This window comes from Chiloscyllium plagiosum, unplaced genomic scaffold, assembly GCF_037043375.1.
Source record: "Chiloscyllium plagiosum isolate Xiang-an unplaced genomic scaffold, Cpla_swu_hap1 HiC_scaffold_47, whole genome shotgun sequence".
In the NCBI taxonomy this organism is placed as follows: domain Eukaryota; kingdom Metazoa; phylum Chordata; class Chondrichthyes; order Orectolobiformes; family Hemiscylliidae; genus Chiloscyllium; species Chiloscyllium plagiosum.
This window is the reverse complement of record NW_028270185.1, coordinates 7640740-7664466: the sequence shown is the minus strand read 5'-3', so window position 1 is coordinate 7664466 and position 23727 is coordinate 7640740. Positions and strand designations below refer to the sequence as shown.

The 23727-nt window shown below is 46.2% G+C and overlaps 1 protein-coding gene across 5 annotated transcripts in view; it reads left to right on the top strand.

Moving 5' to 3' along the window:
• Positions 1-9644: 9644 nt before the first annotated feature.
• klc3 (kinesin light chain 3) overlaps positions 9645-23727 on the top strand; it is a 77116-nt gene continuing 63033 nt past the window's right edge. For 2 of the 5 annotated variants that reach the window (XM_043680845.2, XM_087984094.1), the window contains exon 1: positions 13382-13486. In XM_043680845.2, coding sequence (XP_043536780.1) covers positions 13482-13486 — 5 coding nt within the window. In that variant the 5' untranslated portion in view covers positions 13382-13481. Of the gene's footprint in view, positions 9801-13371; positions 13487-13650; positions 13750-21879; positions 21993-23727 lie in introns of those variants that run through there. The other 3 variants (XM_087984091.1, XM_087984093.1, XM_087984090.1) reach the window with 3 other exon arrangements.

The window sequence follows — 23727 nt, the reverse complement described above, 5'->3', positions numbered from 1 at the left end:
CGAGAGATCACCACGCCGGGCCGAGGGAACACCACGCCGGGCCGAGGGAACACCACGCGGGCCGAGAGATCACCACGCCGGGCCGAGAGATCACCACGCCGGGCCGAGAGAACACCACGCCGGGCCGAGGGAACACCACGCCGGGCCGAGAGATCACCACGCCAGGCCGAGAGATCACCACGCCGGGCCGAGAGATCACCACGCCGGGCCGAGAGATCACCACGCCGGGCCGAGAGATCACCACGCCGGGCCGAGAGATCACCACGCCAGGCCGAGAGATCACCACGCCAGGCCGAGAGATCACCACGCCAGGCCGAGAGATCACCACGCCAGGCCGAGAGATCACCACGCCAGGCCGAGAGATCACCACGCCGGGCCGAGAGATCACCACGCCAGGCCGAGAGATCACCACGCCGGGCCGAGAGATCACCACGCCAGGCCGAGAGATCACCACGCCGGGCCGAGAGATCACCACGCCGGGCCGAGAGATCACCACGCCGGGCCGAGAGATCACCACGCCAGGCCGAGAGATCACCACGCCGGGCCGAGAGATCACCACGCCGGGCCGAGAGAACACCACGCCGGGCCGAGAGAACACCACGCCGGGCCGAGAGAACACCATGCCGGGCCGAGGGAACACCACATTGGGCCGAGAGAACACCACGCCGGGCCGAGGGAACACCACATTGGGCCGAGAGAACACCACGCCGGGCCGAGAGAACACCACGCCGGGCCGAGGGAACACCACGCCGGGCCGAGGGAACACCACGCCGGGCCGAGGGAACACCACGCCGGGCCGAGAGAACACCACGGCGGGCCGAGGGAACACCACGGCGGGCCGAGGGAACACCACGGCGGGCCGAGGGAACACCACGCCGGGCCGAGGGAACACCACGCCGGGCCGAGGGAACACCACGCCGGGCCGAGGGAACACCACGGCGGGCCGAGAGATCACCACGCCAGGCCGAGGGAACACCACATTAGGCCGAGGGAACACCACGCCGGGCCGAGGGAACACCACATTGGGCCGAGAGAACACCACGCCGGGCCGAGAGAACACCACGCCGGGCCGAGGGAACACCACATTGGGCCGAGAGAACACCACGCCGGGCCGAGGGAACACCACATTGGGCCGAGAGAACACCACGCCGGGCCGAGGGAACACCACGCCGGGCCGAGGGAACACCACATTGGGCCGAGAGAACACCACGCCGGGCCGAGGGAACACCACATTGGGCCGAGAGAACACCACGCCGGGCCGAGGGAACACCACGCCGGGCCGAGGGAACACCACATTGGGCCGAGAGAACACCACGCCGGGCCGAGGGAACACCACATTGGGCCGAGAGAACACCACGCCGGGCCGAGAGAACACCACGCCGGGCCGAGGGAACACCACGCCGGGCCGAGGGAACACCACGCCGGGCCGAGGGAACACCACGCCGGGCCGAGAGAACACCACGGCGGGCCGAGGGAACACCACGGCGGGCCGAGGGAACACCACGGCGGGCCGAGGGAACACCACGCCGGGCCGAGGGAACACCACGCCGGGCCGAGGGAACACCACGCCGGGCCGAGGGAACACCACGGCGGGCCGAGAGAACACCACGCCGGGCCGAGAGATCACCACGGCGAAAGTGAGGACTGCAGATGCTGGAGATCAGAGTCGAGAGTGTGGTGCTGGAAAGGCATAGCCGGTCAGGCAGGGTCCGAGGAGCAGGAGAGTCAACGTTTCAGGCAAGAGCCCTGAATGGATTTATGACCCAGGGGTGTGGTGAGATAAATGGGCGGCGGTAGGGCTGGGGGGAGGGGGGGGGGGGAGGTAGGTGAGAATGCGATAGGGAGATGGAGGTGGGAGTAATGGCGATAGGTCAGAGAGGAGGGTGGAGCAGACAGGTGGGAAGGAAGATGGACAGATAGGACAGTCATGAGAGTGGTGCTGAGTTGGAAGGTTGGAACTGGGATAAGGTGGGGGGAGGGGAAATGCAGAGAGAACACCACGTCAGGCTGAGAGAAAGCCACACTGGGATGAGGCCAAGATTCTGTCCTGGGATCCACTTCTGCCAGAGTGTCACTTATCTGAGACAGACCATTCTCCTGTAATCAACGCCCTCTCAGATTTATAGAAAAACTCCATTCCCTTCCCCGCCTCACAGTTCACATTCACAACTTCTCAATTTGATTTGATTTATTTACTGTCACACGGATTCTATTACGAATTGCAGCGAAAAGTGTTGTTTGGTTTCGCCAATCTCTGGTTCCATCTTAAAACACAGGAAAGTGTGAACATCAAGCACAGAACATAAAAGGCAGAAAATGAAGAAATAAAGAAAGAAACTTGACAGCCTGGCTTGTTACCGGCTCCGTCATAGACCACCGAACGGCCTGGACAGTGGGGATGTTGGAAAGATGCTTCTATTGCGAGGAGTGAATTGGACCCGAGGGCACAGGCTAAGAGTAAAGGGAAGACCCTTTAGAATGGGGATGAGGAGAAACGTCTTCAGCCAGAGAGTGATTAGATTAGATTAGATTAGATGACTTACAGTGTGGAAACAGGCCCTTCGGCCCAACAAGTCCACACCGACCCGCCGAAGCGTAACCCACCCATTCCCCTACATTTGACCCTTCACCTAACACTACGGGCAATTTAGCATGGCCAATTCACCTGACCTGCAAATTTTTGGATTGTGGGAGGAAACCGGAGCACCCGGAGGAAACCCACGCAGACACGGGGAGAACGTGCAAACTCCACACAGACAGTCACCTGAGGCGGGGATTAAACCCGGGTCTCTGGCGCTGTGAGGCAGCAGTGCTAACCACTGTACCACCGTGCCGCCCACAGTGGGGAATCTATAGAATTCATTGCCACAGGAGGCTGTGGAGGCCGGGTCATTGAGTACATTTAAAACAGAGATTGATAAGTTCTTGATTGCCAAGGGGATCAAGGGTTACGGGGGAGAATGGGTTTGAAAAACCTATCAGTCGTGATTGAATGGTGGAGTAGACTCGATGGGCCAAATGGCCCAATTTCTGTTCCTGTGTCTTATAGTCACGGGCCTGGTGGCTAGGCACATGTCTCCTTCGTGCCGTCATCACTAGAACAAAAGTCCCCACTCTTCACCACAATCTCGCTACCGCCAACTTCTTGAGACTCTCCAGTCATCTTGGCGACTCGTCCTGTTTCTCAGAGACAACACTATCTGCCTCACCCATTCATTGTTGCTGAAACTCTCCCTGTCTCCCAGTTCGTGGTGACATTCTCCTGCCTCCCTCCTCTACACCGTAAGACCCAGCTCCTGATTCCCGTCCTCTATTCATCCCCTTTCTCTATTCGTTCAGACAGTGTGCCCACTCACCGCTGGGTGAGTCAGCATTTATTACCCATTTCTAATTACCCTTCACAGGGTGGAGATTAGTTTGAAATCTATCTGTTGTAGGGATGCCCAAACAGCTACTAGGGAGGGAATTTTGGGGTTTAGATCCAGCGACACCGTCAGAACAGGGGATATATTTTCAATTTCTGAATTAGTGGTGCTGGAAGAGCACAGCAGTTCAGGCAGCATCCAAGGGAGCAGTAAAATCGACGTTTCGGGCAAAAGCCCTTCATCAGGAATAATGGTGAGCGAATTGGAGGGGGTGGGATTCCCTCATTCCAAGGTCATGTGTTTGGAAACTGCTGTCTGAGGCGTTCCCATGGGTCTGCTGCCCCTTGTCCTTCCAGATGGAAGTGGTCGTGGGTTTGGAAGGAATGGTCTCAGGATCTTTGGTGAACTTCCGCAGAGCATCTTGTAGATGGTACACACTGCTGCTATTGAGCATTAGGGATGGGGAGAGTGAATTTTGTGGGTGTGGTGCCAAGCAAGCGGGGGCTGCTTTGTCCCTGGATGGTGTTGAGCTTCTTGAGTGTTGTTGGAGCTGCCCCCATCCAGGGCAAGTGGGGAGTATTCCATCACACATCTGACTTGCGTCTTGTAGATGGTGGGACAGGCTTTGGGGCATTATTTGCTGAGGAATTTCAAGACCCTGACCTGCTATTGTAGCCACTGTGCTTGTGTAGCTAATCCAGTTCAGTTCCTGGTCAATGGTAAACCCAGGATGTTGACACTGGGGGGAGTTCAGTGAGAGTAGAATGCAGTGGAATGTCAAGGAGAGATGGTTAGATTCTTTCTTGTTGGAAATAACCATTCTTTGACACTCATGTGTCATAAATGTTATCAGTCAATTTTATGCCAGGTGCAATCCTCCATCCTCGTCACTCATTCTGATTGTGACTTGGAGGCGCCGGTGTTGGACTGGGGTGTACAAAGTGAAAAATCACACAACAAGAGGTTTTAATCCAACAGGTTTATTTGAATGCATTAGCTTTCGGAACGTTGCTCCTTCATCAGCTGGTTGTGGAGTATACAATTGTAAGACACAGAATTTATAGCAAAAGTTTACAGTGTGATGTAACTGAAATTATACATTGAAAAATATCTTGATTATTTGTTAGGTCTCTCATCTGTTTGAATGACCATGATAGTTTCACTTCTTTCATATGTAAAGCACAAAACCTTTTTTAGTTACATTCTCAGGTTCACTGTAACAATTGGTGTCAGCCAGATAAGATGTTGAAGGTGTTAGCCCCCTGTGTTCCCTGTCTGTGCCATAATGCTTAGACTGATTCTAATCTAAAAAAATAGTTAATAGAGTCTTACATGGATTCATGCAGTTTTTGAGCAAAGTACAATGTAATTCTGCAAGTACAAATTCACCCCACAAACATATATGTGTATGTGTGCATGAGGGTCTTCGATAATTTGCATGTTGTTCGTGACCTGCAGCACATTATCAATGAGGATGAGCACCTCGCCAAGACCTTCCCCACACCTCCACTGCTTTAAACAACCACCAAACCTCAAACAGAGCTTGGTTCATAGCAAACTGCCCGGCTTTCAGGACAACGCCATACAACTCTGTCATGGTAGGCGCTGCACGACGTGTCAGAGTGTGGACATGGATACCACAATGTACTTGGCAGGTACCTGAAGAAGGGCTTATGCCCGAAACGTCGATTCTCCTGTTCCCTGGATGCTGCCTGACTTGCTGCGCTTTTCCAGCAACACATTTTCACCTATACAACTCAGCCAATGTTGTCTAATATGCTGCAGGCAAGGATGCCCTGAGGCATGATACAATTGGGGAAACCAAGCAGAGGCTACAGCAGCAGATGAATGGGCACTGCACAACAATCAACAGACAGGAGTATTCCCTCCCAGTTGGAGAACACTTCAGCTGTCCAGGACACTTGACCTCGGACCTTTGGGTGACCATCCTCCAAGGCGAACTTCGGGACAGGCAGCAGAGAAAAGTCGCCGAGCAGAGGCTGATAGCCAAGTTCCATATCCATAGGGAGGGCCTCAACCGGGACCTTGGGTTCATGTCACATTACAGGTGACCACCATTGCACTATATACACACACAGACACTCCTACACACACACACCTATACACAGACACGCACAAAGACATGCACACAGACACACACACACTTACAGACACACACACTCCCAGACTCACACATGCACCTTCTTAAACCTCTTTACACTCACACATATACATTCTATCTCACAGAACTCATAAACCCCCACCCCAGACACACACACACACACACACACACAAAAACCCACATGCACACATACACATATACATTTGTGGGGTGAATTTGTGCTTGCAGAGAACACAGGGGGCTAACACCTTCAACATCTTATCTGGCTGACACCAATTGTTACGGTGAACCTGAGAATGTAACTTTTAAAAAAGGTTTTGTGATTTACATATGAAAGAAGTGAAACTATCATGGTCATTCGAACAGATGAGAGACTTAACAAACAATCAAGATATTTTTCAATGTATAATTTCAGTTACATCACACTGTAAACTTTTGCTATAAATTCTGTGTCTTACTAATGTGTACTCCACAACCAGCTGGTGAAGGAGCAGCGCTCTGAAAGCTAATGCTTCCAAATAAACCTGTTGGACTATAACCTGGTGTTGTGTGATTTTTAACATTCTGATTATGGTTCTGCCCAGGGCTTTTCCCACTCCATGCCAGTGTGAGTGGAAGAGAATCCTTCCTGCTGGATGGCAGGGTTTCTGCAAGTGTTGTGCAGGAGTTGTGAGCCCATCTGTCATTTGCAGAATTGCATGGAGCGATATTTGCATTTAAATAGTGCCTTTCAAGCAGTAAAACATCCTCAACTGCTTCATAAAAGCGATTATGAAATAACATTTTACACTGAGCCATATAAGGAGATTTTGGGACCAATAACCAAAAGCCTGGTCACAGAGCCATGTTTTAAGGAGGTAGGAGGTCGGAGGTAGGGAGGGGTAGCGGGGTTTAGGGAGGGAATTCCACAGTTTTGAACCCTGAGTCGGCATTTGTGGAACAATGTAACTTGGAGACAAGGGGTCAACATTAGCACACTGCAGCAATACTGCAAGGTTATAGATCTCGAGGAGTTTACGGAGATAAGCGGGGCAAACGTTTTGAAAGATTTGAACCTGAGGATGAGATATTTAAAATAAAAGGAAGTGACTGCAAGCATTGATACTTGAAAGCAGCGGATGTGACTTGGAATAGGATCCCAGAAGTTCAGAATTACAGGTACATGAAGATGTCAGATAGGCAATATCTGAAACTACAACATGTCTCACTGCCTGAGTCAGAGGTGACGGCACTGCGTCCTGCACTATAGACAGGAGTATAAATCCCATGTGACACCTGCCCGTATTGTACTGAGCGAGTGCTGCACTGTCAGAGAACGCACTTTACAGGGAGGTGATGTTAGCCCCACATTTTGCCCTTCAGGTGGACATCATTTGCCCTCGCTGATGTTTACTCCTTGACCAACATCTGGAAAGTGGATGAACTGGTCATTGATGGTATGTCATGTGTTTGTTGGCGATAAGGCACCAACAGTCAGTTGGTGGAGCTGATCACTCAAAATATCCTCCTGGTAGAACCAGAGAAATGATAGCTGAAAATGTGTTGCTGGAAAAGCGCAGCAGGTCAGGCAGCATCCAGGGAACAGGAGAATCGACGTTTCGGGCATAAGCCCTTCTTCAGGAATGAGGAAAGTGTGCCCAGCAGGCTAAGATAAAAGGTAGGGAGGAGGGACTTGGGGGATGGGCATTGGAAATGCGATAGGTGGAGGGAGGTCAAGGTGAGGGTGATAGGCAGGAGTGGGGTGGGGGCGGAGAGGTCAGGAAGAAGATTGCAGGTTAGGAAGGCGGTGCTGAGTTCGAGGGATTTGACTGAGACAAGGTGGGGGGAGGGGAAATGAGGAAACTGGAGAAATCTGAGTTCATCCCTTGTGGTTGGAGGGTTCCCAGGTGGAAAATGAGGCGCTCTTCCTCCAACCGTCGTGTTGCCATGGTCTGGCGATGGAGGAGTCCAAGGACCTGCATGTCCTTGGTGGAGTGGGAGGGGGAGTTGAAGTGTTGAGCCACGGGGTGGTTGGGTTGGTTGGTCCAGGTGTCCCAGAGGTGTTCTCTGAAACGTTCCGCAAGTAAGCGGCCTGTCCCGCCAATATTGAGGAGGTCACATAGGGTGCAGCGGATGCAATAGATGATGTGTGTGGAGGTGCAGGTGAATTTGTGGCGGATATGGAAGTGTCCCTTGGGGCCTTGGAGGGAAGTAAGGGGGGAGGTGTGGGCCCAAGTTTTGCATTTCTTGTGGTTGCAGGGGAAGGTACCGGGAGTGGAGGTTGGGTTGATGGGGGGTGTGGACCTGCCGAGGGAGTCACGGAGGGAGTGGTCTTTTCGGAACGCTGATAGGGGAGGGGAGGGAAATATATCCCTGGTGGAGGGGTCTGTTTGGAGGTGGCGGAAATGACGGCGGATGATACGCTGTACATGGAGGTTGGTGGGGTGGTAGGTGAGGACCAGTGGGGTTCTGTCTTGGTGGCGGTTGGAGGGGCGGGGCTCAAGGGCGGAGGAGCGGGAAGTGGAAGAGATGCGGTGGAGGGCATTGTCGACCACGTCTGGGGGGAAATTGCGGTCCTTGAAGAAGGAGGCCATCTGGGTTGTACGGTTTTGGAACTGGTCCTCCTGGGAGCAGATGCGGCGGAGACGAAGGAATTGGGAATATGAAATGGCGTTTTTACAGGGGGCAGGGTGGGAGGAGGTGTAGTCTAGGTAGCTGTGGGAGTCGGTCGGTTTATAGTAAATGTTTCCTCATTTCCCCTCCCCCCACCTTACCTCAGTCAAATCCCTCAAACTTCTTCCTGACCTCTCCGCCCCCACCCCACTCCGGCCTATCACCTTCACCTTGACCTCCCTCCACCTGTCACATTTCCAATGCCCCTCCCCCAAGTCCCTCCTCCCTACCTTTTATCTTAGCCTGCTGGACAAACTTTCCTCATTCCTGAAGAAGGGCTTATGCCCGAAACGTCGATTCTCCTGTTCCCTGGATGCTGCCTGACCTGCTGCGCTTTTCCAGCAACACATTTTCAGCTCTGATCTCCAGCATCTGCAGTCTTCACTTTCTCCCCAGAGAAATGGTACACCACACAAAAGGGCCATTTGGCCCATCTTGTCCTTGCCTCAGAGTTCTCTCGGTCATTTTGTCGAAGGGTCAATAACATTGTTTTCAATTAAAAGGTAGGACGTTTAGAGGGGATTTAAGGATGTTTTGCACCCAGAGAGTAGTGGGGGTCTGGAATGCACAGCCTGGGGGGGGGTGCTGCTGGCTTGCTGTGTTCTTCTAGCCTCCTGCTTTGTCTAATTTGGGAAGGTAGTTGAAGCGGGAAACCTCACCCTTTTAAAAAATATTTCAATGAGCGTTCAGACGATCATAACATTGAAGGCAATGGGCCTAGGCGGCATGGAGTGGGGTGACTAAAGTGTCTGTTACCATGCCGCATAACTCTGGCATTGCTGTTTTTGGGAGCTTGCTGTGCCTCAATTAGCTATCACCTTTCCTACATTACAAGCAGCAATAACACTTTGGAAAATAATGTATTGCAGCTTTATGTGAATTGCTTTCAGACTGTAAGAAAGATTGACATTTGCAGTGCATCAAGGATTAGCATGGTGTGTGATAATGGCAACATGACTGAGATCACGTGACGAGAACGACCTGGCAATTACGTAATGAGAACAGCTGTCACTCAACGTCGTGGAACATAAACCACGTGACCGTGAACGGGGCGGATTACATCACCGCGCCGAACCATGTGACGAGAATGGGAAGCCTTCCAGGGCCCGCCCCTACCTCAGCCGCGACCCTTGACCACGCCCCTCCCACCCGGCACCTTCAGGCCACCGCCGGACCACGTGACGACAGGTGGGGCCCACCCACCTCCTCGCCACGCCCCCCCATCCAAGCCCGCCCACCCGCGCCCCTTGACCACGCCCCTCTAACTTGGCTGCTTCATCCGGCTGCCGGATCACGGTGATGAGGCCGCACCTCTCCATCCGGGTCCCACCTTGGCCGCGCCCCTCCACCCAGAGCACGCCCCCCCACGCTTAGGCAAGCTCTGCCACACCCCGACCTGAGCCGTCAGCCCACGTGATAAGCCTGGTCCGCCTGACCACGCCCCTCCATCCCCGGCCACGCCCCCCCGGATCGATGAGGTAATGGGCTGGGTAGTTGGGTGAGCAGGAGCAGTTACCTAGCAACGGGGCCTTGGCGACGGAGGCGGAGCGGGTACCGGCACATCTCTTCCTTCATCCCGGGGACAACCGGTAACCGGCCCCTCAGCTACTGCAGCCCGGCCGCCGGACACGGCAGGGAGAAGGCGAGGGCACGAGCGAGCGGTGAGTGCAGCTGCAGGGGAGGCCGGAGGCTCCGAACACCCTCAGGCCCCTCCCCAGGGACGGACTAGAAAATACAGGTTATCCATTAACTAGCGCCTAACTAACCAATACACAACCCATCACCAGTTACACACCTCACGTTTGCAATTTATTATTTATATTTACTATTTCATACTTTATCATTTCAATTTATTTAGTTCTGTGCTTTTAAAATTATTAGGTTGCTTTTACTTATTTGTAATATTAATTTTGCATTTCTGTCTGTTAATGTTCGTATTCAGTTTTTAAATGTTATTTCTATTTTAAGTCTGTTTAAAATGTTTTTCTTTTAAATCTCTTGTGATGTTAGTATATTTTTAAAATTTTATTTTCAATGTTTTTGCCTCATGGTTTTTTGTACTGTTAGAAGTTTTCATTTTAATATCTGATTTTTCTTTATGTTTCTGTACACTATATACTTTTTTGTTTAATATTCTTGAGATTTTGCTTTATCTTTGTCCTGTAATATTTTTCCTTTTGGACATTTTATTTAATTTTATTCTGTATTTTGTTTTACATTGATTTATTTTTGTCCTATTAATTTTAGTTCATTTTAATTTTTTCATGAATTTTATATTTATCATTTTTAAAATATTTTTATTTGCTTTATTTTAATTTATTTCTGTTTTATTTATTCTAACTTGGATAAAATTTCTTCACAGCGTATTGTAAATCTTTAGCATTCTCTTTACTGTAATGTTGTGGATTATTAGTTCTTGAAAATATTCAAGATTAAAATTGATAGAATTTTTGATTGTGTACGAATTAGGGACTGTGGGGATTCAGCAGGTGATGTAGATCAAAGATCTTACTCAGTAAAATCTGCATTTTCAAGCAATTGTGCGAGTAAATTGAATTGCTGGTCAATGAAGAAAACTATATTTGGAAGGAATGACCAGCAATACCTGCTGCTTTCTGGGACTCCATATTGACCATCCTCCTGGCTAAGAGATCAAACCATCTCCCCATGATGGCTATTAAGTACAATGGTCTAAATCTAAACAATGCCTTAAACTGTGCCTTCATCAGGACTGTGTCTCAATGTTACTAGACAGCACTGGATGCAGTTAGTCTCTGATCGTCTTCCAGTTAGTGATGTGAGCAGTTGTATTAGGGTGTGGGGAGCATTCTGGTTGTGAGATGTCCAAAAATGAGAATTTTACTGTAAATGGTAGCACAAACTTGAGAAAGTGAATAGCAAATACTCTATTTTTGTCCTCCTTATCTAACCTATAATTATTCTGTTAGTTAACAGATTGATTCACTGACTTAACACCTTAGGCTTATTAAACAATTAGGGAGCAAATTAGATTGTGCTAATTAATTTAATTGCACATCTATTCACTAAATTTGTAATCTCATACCAAATGCATGACACATTATCTGCCTCTGTCCAACTGCTGAATAATTGTGATCATTTCTTTGATTAAGTTTAACTGTTCACCCAGATAATAAACAAACATTTCATTCATCATCAGTTAATCTTTGTCTTTCCACATTACAAATTTTCAGCAGAGATTGCCAAATTCAAAGTTATAATGCAAAACAATAAATTAAGTGGATTTGTGCCTTTTGAGGATCACTTCGGTTAATGAACTGAAGTCTAATGCAAGTTTTCATCTTTACGAAATGTACTGTATGAAAATCCAGTTAATGTTGAGTTAATCAAGAATTGCTACAGTTCACTAATGTCCTTTAGAGAAGGAAACTGCCAACGTTACCTGGTCTGGCCTACATGTGACTCCAACCCCACAGCAATGTGGTTGACTCTCAACTGCCCTCTGCAGTGAGGGATAGGCAATGAATACTGGCATGGACAGTGATGTCCACATACTGTGAATGAGTCCTTTTGCTCAAAAAAAGGAAGGCTATTCAGCCTATTAAGTTAAAAATCACACAACACCAGGTTATAGTTCAGCAGGTTTATTCGAAAGCACTAGCTTTCGGAGCATTGCTCCTTCATCAAGTGACAACCACCTGATGAAGGAGCAGCGCTCTGAAAGCTGGTGCTTCCAAATAAACCTGTTGGCTATAACCTGGTGTTGTGATTTTTAACTTTGTCCACCCCAGTCCAACATCAGCGCCACCAGATCATTCAGTCTATTGTATTTGCACAGGATTCCGAATGAGCTTTTCACTAGCTAGACAGAGACAGGTTGGCCAAATTATTGCAAAGAAGATACAGCATAGAAGCAGACCATCCAGCCCTACTGTTCAATCCTGGTGTGACTATGAATACTTAGAAGCTACCAGTGAGCCCTGTGACCTCTGAAACCTGCCTTACCATATAGCGTTGTAGTAGATCTACGTCCAAACTTTCCCAACCTGTTCTTTAATTTATTTGAATTCAGTAAAAGCCTTTTGCCTCCTGTCTTTATCTCACTCCATCCTCATTTCATCAGCACCTCTATATTTCTTTCTGTCTCAGGGACTTGTCCAGCTTCTCTTAAATACATGAACACTGTTCAATTGAACCAGGTTCAGTGGTTGAAAGTGTGGTGAGAAGAGCCTGAAGAAGGGCTCATGTCCGAAACATCGATTCTCCTGCTTCTTAGATACTGTCTGATCTGCGCTTTTCCAGCAACACGTTTTCAGCTTTTCTTGAAGTTCCCCAGGCTGCTTAAGGTGAAAAAGAAAAATTTGCATTTATATAGCGCTTTTCGTAACCACTTGCCATTTCAAAGCACTTTGCAGCCAACGTAGAACTTTTGTAATGTATAAAACTGTTGTAATGTATAAAACGCAGCAGTTAATTTGCTCGCAGAAAGTTCCCACAAACAACAATGTCATACATAACCAGATAATCTGATTTCTAGCATTGATTGGCATAACGTTAGAGCAGCCCCAAGCAATCTGGTTTATTAACTGTGAAACCAAAACCGGAGAAACTCAGCAAGTCCAGCAGCGTCTATGGGGAGAATACACAGTTAATGTTTCTCATCTGGTGACCCTACTTCAGAATGTAATAATCGACATTTTCCCTGTGATCCTGTTGTGGAATGTCCACATCAGGTTAACCTAAATAGAAGTAGCATCCGAGAGTGGAGTGAGTTCTTTTGTCCTTCGGAGCTCAGGATGGGAATTTTCTTCATTGCCAAACATGATTGTGAATTATGAATTGTTACATGGCTGTCCGTTGCATTCGGATTGTATTGGTGTTGCAGGAAAAACATACTATTATGACGCACAAAGGCAATGGTCTCTGTGCAGCTGGTTACAATACCTTATAACCTTATTCCGTAATTTGCTGGTATGTGTTTCAGTCCCCATCAACAAAATATGATGTATCTTCCGAATTGTGTGTACACCCCACTGAGATTAAACTCCCACCTTGGGGAATTCCCTGTTTACTTAAGTTTACCTCAACATCTGTTGGGATGTGTGCTATCAAGTGCCTCGCCCATTTTCTCTTTTTTATTTGTTTTCTTCCAATCAAAACAGAATGCTGTCTGTAAGTGAGTGTGTTGACGGTGGAAGGTGGGACATTCAGTGTAGATCTCCAAATATATTTTTTTCAAGGCTTCTGCACAGTGATTATTCGGGGAAACATTAATGCCTGTAGATAGGGAAAGGTGATTTTGTTTTTTTAAAAAATCTAGTTCCGTAAGAGAAGCCTTGCAGAAAAGGTGATGCTGTTAAAACATGCGGTAAATATCTCTTTGCATCTGATTTACATGCCTTAATTTGCCTGCATTTTGCAAGTTGATGTTTGCAAGATTGTGCTAACTTGCTTGCTATTTAATCAGTTGTTTTGTGAAGCTGTGACTGAGCATATAATGATATGAATAATAATTATACATTCCAATGTCAGCACTTCTTGTAGAGCTGAGGTGTTTTGCTCGTTGATCTGCTAAGAAAGGCTACTTTGCAGCTTCACTGAGGACTGAGAAACAAAGCAACTGTTTAGCTTGTGAGTAATGCTGCTGCTTTTTAATTCTGTCATCTTTACTTCGTTGTGGTGGCACTCCCGGCAATCATTTGCCCTGTGGCTTTTATCTTCCCTGGTTTCAAATTGGTTTAACAGCAACAGAGTCGAGAGTGTGGTTCTGGGAAAGCAAGAATTCCCGATGAAGGGCTTATGCCCGAAACGTCGATTCTCCTGCTCCTCGGATGCTGCCTGACCGGCTGTGCTTTTCCAGCACCCTACACACTCGACTCTGGTCTCCAGCATCTGAAGTCCTCTCTTTCTCCTTAGCAGCAAAAGATCTTGACAATGACAATGTGCATGCATGTGCTGTTCAATGTACAATGCAAGTGTAGAGTCCAGGAAAGCCCCATCTTCTACCCCCAGTCGCTGCCAAATTAACTGCTCTCACTTGGGTGGTAATAAGGATGAAAATAAGGGGTAGAGGACAAGAAGGCAATTTTTAATTTCTAGTTGGATAGCAAAAGAATTGGGTTTGTCTGTGACAGTGTTCAGTCAAATATTCCACTCGTTCAGTTGGTATGCAAGGAAGGCTTCTCGGGTGAAGGACATGGGTTGGTTTATGGTGCTTGTGAAACTGTACTCCAGTACACGATAGCAGCTGGAGAGGGAGAGGGCACAAAACAGCAGGAGAAGGAAATATCAGTTTTAAATGTGTGTGTGCATCTGTTCTTAACTGAGACTCCTGGCGATAAAATATTCTGGAATGGGCACACTGTGAGTGTGCATTGTAGCAACTGTTACTACCCAACCCCCCTCCAGAATGCCTCAGCAGAAATGCAAGAACCAAGAATGGAAAACAAGTGTCCAAAGAGAGGCCTCTTAATCTGTTGATAATGAGATTCCTGTTGATTTTCTCTTCCCGCAATCCCTCTATTACTGACTAATCATGTTGCGGATGTTCATGAAGTCAATAGCATAAAAATAGTTTTTTAAAATTTAAAATAAGCTACTTGAATCTTTATGATACAGAACTTATCATGGGTTTACTAAGGGGAAGAAGGGCAGAAACAGTTTGCAGTTAAACCTGTTTTGCTAACCAGCTCGTTCAGAGATGTTATTACACATCTCTGGAGCAGATGGGACTTGAATCCATTCCTCCTGCTCCGGGATAGGGGTACTACCACTGCAAGGGGACCCAATATGCAGTTGTATAATGTCTTTCACAACCCCAGGATGCCATTGAGCACTTCACACCTTAAGAAGCACTCTTGAAGAGTAGTGATTATCTCATGCAGGAAGCGCAGCAGCCACTTGTCACACAGCATGCTCCAACGAATCCTTATGAAAGGAATAAGTATACATATCAGGACACCAGGGAAAAATCCAGAGCTCTGTTTCGAGAAAAGCCAAGGCACTTTTTGCACTTGACCTAGAGAGTAGACAGGGCGTTGGTTTAATGCTTCATTCATTGCGTGGCACAGCAAATTTGACAATGTTCACTTCCTCTATTTTGCTTTGGAAATGTCAGCCTGGATTTTGTCCTCTGGTCTCCATTATGAAATTTGAACTCTCAATCTCTGACTTAAGTTAGAACGAGACAGCTGACCCAAGGAACCATAGCACAAAGCATTCTCATTGAAGAGCATCTTTTGTCTTCAAGAATTCTTCTGTTTGGAATGTTCGTGACATCTTTTTCATAAATACAACGTGTTGAATGTAGTTTGAGTAAACAGTTTCGTAAATCATTCAGAGGATGTGAGCATTACTGGCTGGGCCAGCATTTGTTGCCCCATCCCTAATTACTGTGGTGAAGGTAATGGTGATCCTTTTTGATCCACTACAGTCTGTATGGATTAGGGAAACGTGCAGAGATGTTAGAGGTGAGAGTTCCAGGATTTTGATCCAGTGATTGGAAAGGAATGGTGAATTTTTTTCAAGTGAGATTTGTGTCAGACTTGGACAGGAACATTCAAATGTTGGTGTTCTTGAGTGTTAGAGGTTGCGTAGGTCAGTTCTGCGTAGCCTGCTTCGTAAGTTAAATTAGTCAGTGTGCTGGATTAATTTTAACTTATTCTTTTATGGGACGTGGCGGGATCATTGGCAAGGCCTACATTTGTTGTTCATCCCTAATTATCCTTGAACTGAGTAGCTTCTGTGGCCATTTTACAGGTTAGGTAGGAGTAAACGGCATTGCTGAGAGTCTGGAGTCTCATTGACCAGACCAGGTAGATTTCCTTCACTAAAGGGGATGTTAGCGAACCAGATCAATTTTTAATGACGAGTTAGCAAATGTTATGACTTCTGGCTTGAAACCAGCGTAATGCTTCAGTAATTGTTTTTTGGAAGACTCACTTCTGTTCATTGCTTGCCACCTAAGGTTCTCTCTGTATAGGTATGTATTAGACTTCAGCGCATATTTGCAATGTAGCCAGTTTCAAGCCCAGTTACAAGTTGGTAAACATGCATTTGTCAAGTGAAAGATTAAGCTTGACTACTATTGAGTGTAAAAAGGAGAAAGTGAGGTCTGCAGATGCTGGAGATCAGAGCTGAAAATGTGTTGCTGTATTCCTGAAGAAGGGCTTATGCCCGAAACGTCGATTCTCCTGTTCCCTGGATGCTGCCTGACCTGCTGCGCTTTTCCAGCAACACATTTTCAGCTACTATTGAGTGTAGCATAGTGGGCAAACAGGAGGGTCAACTTGTACGCCAAGAATGTACAAATATTATTCTCATGGCCATAGAAATGCATACTGTTTCCTGTCCAGTCTGTGCAGATAACACTTTGTGGGATGTGGATTAAGCCTAGCAGCAGGATGTTTAATGTGGGCACCTTGTCCATTGTGTTTGACCCCTCTGATATAATCTATTTGCCATTGTAGCAGTGGGGACATACTGCATTGTTGGAGTCACCAGTCTTGGATTGTTAACAATCTGTCTATTCCGCTGGGCATTGAAATCCTTCAGTACCAATTTATGACATTTGGTATTTGTTGCTGATAGATGTAGTATCTTTGCTTCTAAATCAAAATGTTGTGGGTTCAAACCCTGTTTGAGAGAGATGAGCATAAAAGGTCATGGTGGAACTCTATACATTCCTGAGGGAGTATGAGCATAATTCTATTTCATTCAGCAAAGAGCATTGAGCTCCACTCTCTATCCTATCCATTTCCCTCAAGGAACGTCACTGTAACATACAGATGATCTGGTCAATTCTCTCTCAGCTCTTCCCGGCTGCTGTAATTACCTAAATCATTGTAATTTCAAAGATATTGCACAGCTTGGAGACAATTTAGTTTTTTTTTTAAAAACATATCAATTTCAGGCCTCTTTGTTATGAAATATTAATTTGTGCAAAATAGAGCAAATTATCGTTTCCTTCCCATTGACTGTTGAAACAATTCTTTTAAGAAAGTTTGTTTAAAGTATGGCTTGTTACAGTAGCGCTTTTTGGTAAAGGATAAACAGAGCAGCCTTTGTACAGTTGATAAAATATTGTGTTTTCAGGATAGTCTGTAATACAACCATCTGGTACACAAAGCTTGTCTTGTTTGTCTGTCTCAAGGGTTGTCATAGAGTCATAGTTATAGAGATGTACAGCACGGAAACAGACCCTTTGTTCCAACCCGTCCATGCCGACCAGATATCCCAACCCAATCAGCACTTGGCCCATATCCCTCCAAACCCTTGCTATTCATCTCCCCATCCAAATGCCTTTTAAATGTTGCAATCGTAGTAGCCTCCACCACTTCCTCTGGCAGCTCATTCCATACACATACCACCCTCTGTGTGAAAAAGTTGCCCCTTAGGTCTCTTTTATGGGCGGCACGGTGGCACAGTGGTTAGCACTGCTGCCTCGCAGCGCCAGAGACCCGGGTTCAATTCCCGACTCAGGCGACTGACTGTGTGGAGTTTGCACGTTCTCCCCGTGTCTGCGTGGGTTTCCTCCGGGGGCTCCGGTTTCCTCCCACAGTCCAAAGATGTGCAAGTCAGGTGAATTGGCCTTGCTAAATTGCCCGTAGTGTTAGGTAAAGGGGTAAATGTAGGGGTATGGGTGGGTTACGCTTCGGCGTGGACTTGTTGGGCCGAAGGGCCTGTTTCCACACTGTAAGTAATCTAATCTAATCTAATCTATATCTTTCCCCTCTCACCCTAAACCTATGCCCTCTAGTTCTGGACTCCCTGACCCCAGGGAAGAGACTTTGTCTATTTATCCTATCCATGCTCCTCATGATTTTATCATGTCACATTGGTGAATGGGTGCAACTCTAATCAGAGCTTTATTGGATGGAGTAGTTAAGATAAGATACCACCTACTACTCTCCACTAGTGGCTCACAAGATGACACCACTGACCAGCAGAGCAACAGACTGCTCAGTTCTTCTGTATTCTGAAAAACTTCATTTGGAAACATCACTTTCTTTTTGCTTTGTGAGACATCGGACCAGAGTTTGCAGTCAGGAATTCTCTGCTGAGGTCCTAGAAATGGAATCTCCACTCTATTTGTGCTAGAACTAAACTTTGGTAGGGGAAATAGACCCTATATTGGCTGTTGCAATGGTTTTATCCTGCAGGAATTGGCATCAGGAATTGCTGGAGTAGATATTAATGTTCTTGGGACATTAAGTAGGGTCTGTATAACTGTCATGTACTGAAGTTTTTTTTAAATAAAATGCCCAACAGTTAAACTGTTCTATGTTAGAAAAAAGTTTTCAGCTGTTAGGGAAAGCAACCTTTTGTTGGACTGCTTTGATTGATATAGATTGGGCGGGGGGGGGGGGGGAGCTTTAGTATTTGGTGCATTTTCAGTAGAGCTCTTTGACATATCCCCAAGAGCTATCATGTCAGAGCATTTCTTAGCTGAGTTTCAAAAGGTTCAGTTATCAAAGCAAAGGTTTCTGAGTTCATAATTTCATTGAAAGTTTTGAACATAATTAAAGGATTCACTTTTTTGTTTTTGATGTCAAGTCTGAATAGGAGTTTCCTTTTATAAGGAATAAACCACTTAAGACTTAAAAACGTTGAATGGATTTTATGAATGGGAGTTCTTTTTTCTTCTGTCGTGTGTAGGAATGAAAATGGTATTGTTCTGTGAGAAGTTTGTTACTTTATCTCTGTGTGGCTCCATAGGTCTGCCCAAGATGGACACTGGGAAAGACATTGAGGGGTAGGAGGATGGGGAGGTATGCATGTGCATTGAGACGATGAGGAACAAAGCAGGAGGGGTGCATGGGATGCCTCAGTTGACATGGAGGATCTGGAAATGGGTCAGATCATGTGAACAGTGAGGGCTAGAGATCCTAACAATTTCCAAAGTAACTGGAATGAATTTCCAGCAAATTCAGGCTGACCTTCTAATTAGCCTGTTGTTCCATTTGCCCAACCTTGTGTCTGCTTTTGCTCTGCTTCTAGGGTTGAAGATCTGACTTGATTCCTGACTCCCAGAGTTAGAAAAACATGTTTCAGGTTGGATTTTACTAAGATGGTTCCAATGAGTCAGGATATTTCCTAACTTGAGCTACCCCCTTAGCTAAACTCCAGCCCAGAATGGTCTGCTTATAGTGTATCCTCTCCCGCAATCTCTCTTGCAACGAATTACCCTGTGAAAGATCTGACATCATGTTAGCCATCTATGCTGCTGTATGTCCACATACCAAGGTGTTGGCACCATCAGGATTTTTAATCAAAGCAGCAAATGTATGCCTGGCATCGAAAAGAGAAAATCACCTTGACATTTTGAGTAGGGCCATTTGCGAGGATCTTGGGAAAGCTGTCATGTGGAACTTCCTCTGCTAAGAACGTCTGCCTGTGATTTTAAACTCTTTTGTCACTTATACCCAGCTGTGCATCTCAAATTTTTTCTGTTCTTAAAAATTCTGGTCTTGCACATTTGAATAGTTCAATGTTATGTAACTGCAGGGAAGTCTCCTTGCTCATTTCAAAACATCTGTGTGTTGTGACAGTGGAGGGGGCTGGGAAGGTTAAAGTGAAGGGAAAATAAGCAATGCCATTTTAACATTCAGTTAACTAAATTTGGGCTTTTTTGAGTCATTCACCTGTTTCCCTTTTTTTATTTTAACAAGGTCACAACTCCTAAGATTACAGAAAATGCCAAAGATTGACAAACCCTTTTATATGTTTTGGATGAGTCCTGTCCAATTGCATTAGACAGTCTGCCATTTCCATCCCAGTGCTGTCCCCTGGCTGAGAGTGTTGCCTGCAGGATAGGTTTTAAGTACTCAGTGGTTCCAGTGCACTCAAAACAATTTTCATTCCTCCAGGGACTTTTTTAGTAGGGTGGGAAGTGGGAAAGATTTTTTGATTCAGATGGTGGAAACTGAGACCTGGGTCTAGTGAAGAAGAATGATCATTAAACTTATCCATGTTTTTGCACAACACCCAAAAACCTACTCCTTCTGCAAGGATCACTGATAGCCATGTGTCACCCGGGGGTTGGTGGTGCTCAGTCGTTGTGTACAGTAGTGTCTGCAATACTTGATCTACCCTGTGATTTCCCAACTCCTCAATGCTAAGAATTAATGGCAAGCAGTAGGCTTTTATCTCCCATTTATCTCTCCACCCCCGAGGCTTCCAACCTCATTCCTGATGAAGGGCTCCGGCCCAAAATGTTGATTCTCCTGCTCCTCGGATGCTGCCTGACCTGCTGTGCTTTTCCAGCAACACGCACTCGACTCTGATCTCTAGCATCTGCAGACCTCACTGTCTCCTATTTATCCATCATGTTTATACAAACAGAAAGTTCTGGAGAAATGCAGTAGGACCAGCAGAATCTGTGGAGAGAAACAAAGTTGATGTTTTGAGTCCAGCATGACTCTTCGTTGGATCATTTCTGTTCTGTTCAAAAAAGTGCAATTAGACTCAAAATGTTAATTTTGCAACTGTCTTCACAGATGCTGCCAGCCCTGCTGAGTTTCTCCAACGCTTTTTCGGTTCTTATTTCAGATCTCCAGCGTCCATAGTATTTTGCTTTTAAGTTTGGAAAATCTCTTCGCCAGAGCAATCCAAAAACCTCACTGCCCTGCTGTTTTCTCATTTCCCCAATGTTTTTCTCCACCCGGAATGTCTCTTCATCTTTTCCTTTATAGTCTTTGTCTCGTTTCATCCCTAGTTCGAAAGCTTCAATCTTTGACAACTTTGTAAGTGAAGTGTTTTGTCCTCAATCTCTCTATCTGTCTGTCATTGGAGGGAACGTGATTACCAGTAGTAAAAGCCGCTGTCTGGCCAGAATCAACAAGTAGCACCGACTAGGAGACGGTGAGGTCTGCAGATGTTGGAGATCAGAGCTGTGTGTGTTTTTGGAAAATCACAGCAGGTCAGGCAGCATTCAAGGAGCAAGAGAGTCGACATTTCAGGCTGGAGCCCTTCATCAGGAATGAGGCTGGGAGTCTCATGGTGAAAAGATAAATGGGAGGGGGTGTGGGGCTGATCGAGAAGGTGGTAGCTGAGAGTGCAATAGGTGGATGGAGATGAGGGTAAAGGTGATAGCTTGGAGAGGAGGGTGGAACCGACTGATTGTAGCTGTAACGTTATTGATACCTCCAGCCATTTCTAATTATGAATTATCAGACAAATATATTTCCAAGTGCATTGTGATTACTAAAATGCAGAGCTAGACAGCCAGCTAGGTTATTTTCTGAGCACAGCTAGTTTTTAACAAAGTTATAATTTCTGTGTTTTACTAGGTGAGGTGCCTGGGGACCTTGCTGTTTGCGACACTCAGTGTAAGCACTGAGTTCATGATAAAGTTTATTTGGCAGCACTCTCAACTTTGATCAAAAGGGTGGCGTGGTGGCTTAGATGGGTAGCATGGTGGGGTGGCTTAACAGTTAGCACTGCTGCTTCAGCACCAGGGACCCAGGTTCGATTCCACCCTCTGGCAACTGTGTGTGGAGTTTGCACATTCTCCCCATATCTGCATAGGTTTCCTCTGGGTGCTCCGGTTTCCTCCCACAGTCCAAAGATGTGCAGGTTAGTTGGATGGGCAATTTATCATGGCCAGTAGTGTCCAGGGATGTGCACTCTCTGTAAATTAGACATGGGGCATGCAGGGATAGGATAGGGTTGGTGTGGACTTGTTGGGCCGAATGGCCTGTTTCCACACTGTAGTGATCCTATGATTCTATTTTATGATTCTAAGTTCACATCCCACTCCAGGGCTTGATTTCAAAAACCAAGACCAATGCTCCCTGTGCCAGTACTGATGGACTGCTACACTGTCAGAGGTGCTGTCTTTGAGACAAGTTAAACTGAGGCCTGGCTTTTTCAAGGTAAATGATCCCATTGTTCTATTATCGGGAAGGGAAGGGAAGGAAAATTTTGCTTGATGTCGTGTCCGATATTTATCCTTCAGTCTGGTCTAGATTATCAGGTCGTTAATCACCTTTTATAGAAATTTGCTATGTGCAAACTAACCGTAACTCCTTTTCATGAGGCGTAAAGTGTACTGATCTGCAAATGGTCATGAATAGGATAGCCAAGTTAGCAACTCATCATTGCAGCCTTGCAAATGTGGGGCAGCATCGTGCTATTTCTCACTGAAACCTGGTGATTTTAAAATACCTGATGTTAGAGGACAATGTTATATTTGAGTCAGGCTCTTTATGCTTCAATGTTCACCTTTTGAGTTAGGATTTTATCTCATAGAAGAGCAGTAGGTAGAAATGAATGGTGATGTAATCTATCAGGAATTACAGTAAAGTAGAAAGAGTTGCAAAATGAAAATTAAGAGGTAGTAGGGTGGGGAACTTAAGCTATTTACTGTATATTCATTCTTTACTATTGCTTTCCAGGAAGAAATTTTCCTCAGCCACTCTCTGCAGTTAATATCATAAATAACTTTAACAATGTTACTACAGATGATCGGGGTAACTCTGACCTGAGTACTGCCTTTCGCCCTGGCTCTCTGCTTTACTTACTCAAGGGTCTATTACATCTATTTGTGGGTTCCAGTTCCGATTTGGGACTTGAGCACAAAAATAGAGGCTGACCCTCTATTGCTCGCACTGAGGAGGGCTACTCTGTTGAGTAGATTAGTCTTTTGCACGAGGTAGTTTTTTTGTCCCCTAAGGTGGGCACTTAAGATCCCACAAAAGGATTTCAAGGAAGAGCAGGGGATTTATTCCTGGCCTTTTGGGCTGACGTTAATCCCTCGATCCACATCACTAAAATGGATTATTTGGTCATCCTTTTGCTGTTTATAGGAGCATACTGTGTGCAAGTTGGCTGCTGTATTTTCTACTTCGTAACAGCATTCGCATCGCAAAGCACTTCGGAACATCTCGCGATTGTGAAAGGCAATGTATAAGTGCAAGTTCTTTGTATACTGCTCCACAGTCGACAGCTCCTCTATTGTATTTAGTGTTTGCACATCTTCAGCTGTTTTACCTGGAGAAATCTGAGGTCAATCACACTAAAAGCAGTTTATTTTTCACTTTCTGCCTCGCTGACAATTATGTGTCTCAACGTGGTAGGAGACAAAATTTTATTTTCAAAAACATGTTGTTATTGTTTGTTCAGTTTTAAATTTGTTGTCATTACAGTGTTAGTAAAACCAGTTATTGCCCACCCTTTTTGTCCTAAGGCAGTGGTGTGTATGTAATTGCACTTTACGGGACCTTGCTGTAAAATGGCTGCCACTTGTCCATGATTGCCCTATTGTCTTGAGTCCTTCAAGATACAATAAGATGACGTTTAAATTTAAAAGTCTTTCAGAATTTTTGGGATGAAGTTTCCGCTTGAACCTTGTTCCCAGGTCATTCACCTCCTCCTAATTTTATAGCCACCTGTTGTGAAGGAGCTGACTTCCTACACTTTTAAATTTCCTTTGCCCTTCATTGGATTTGAGTGTCACTGACCAGACTAGCATTTGTTGCTCAACCCTCACTGACATTGATTGGAATGGCTTTCTACTGTCATGTCTAAGGCCAGCCAAAAGAGACAAACAATCTGAGGATTCACATGTAGGCCAGACCAAGTAAGGACAGAGATTTCCTTTGCTAAAGG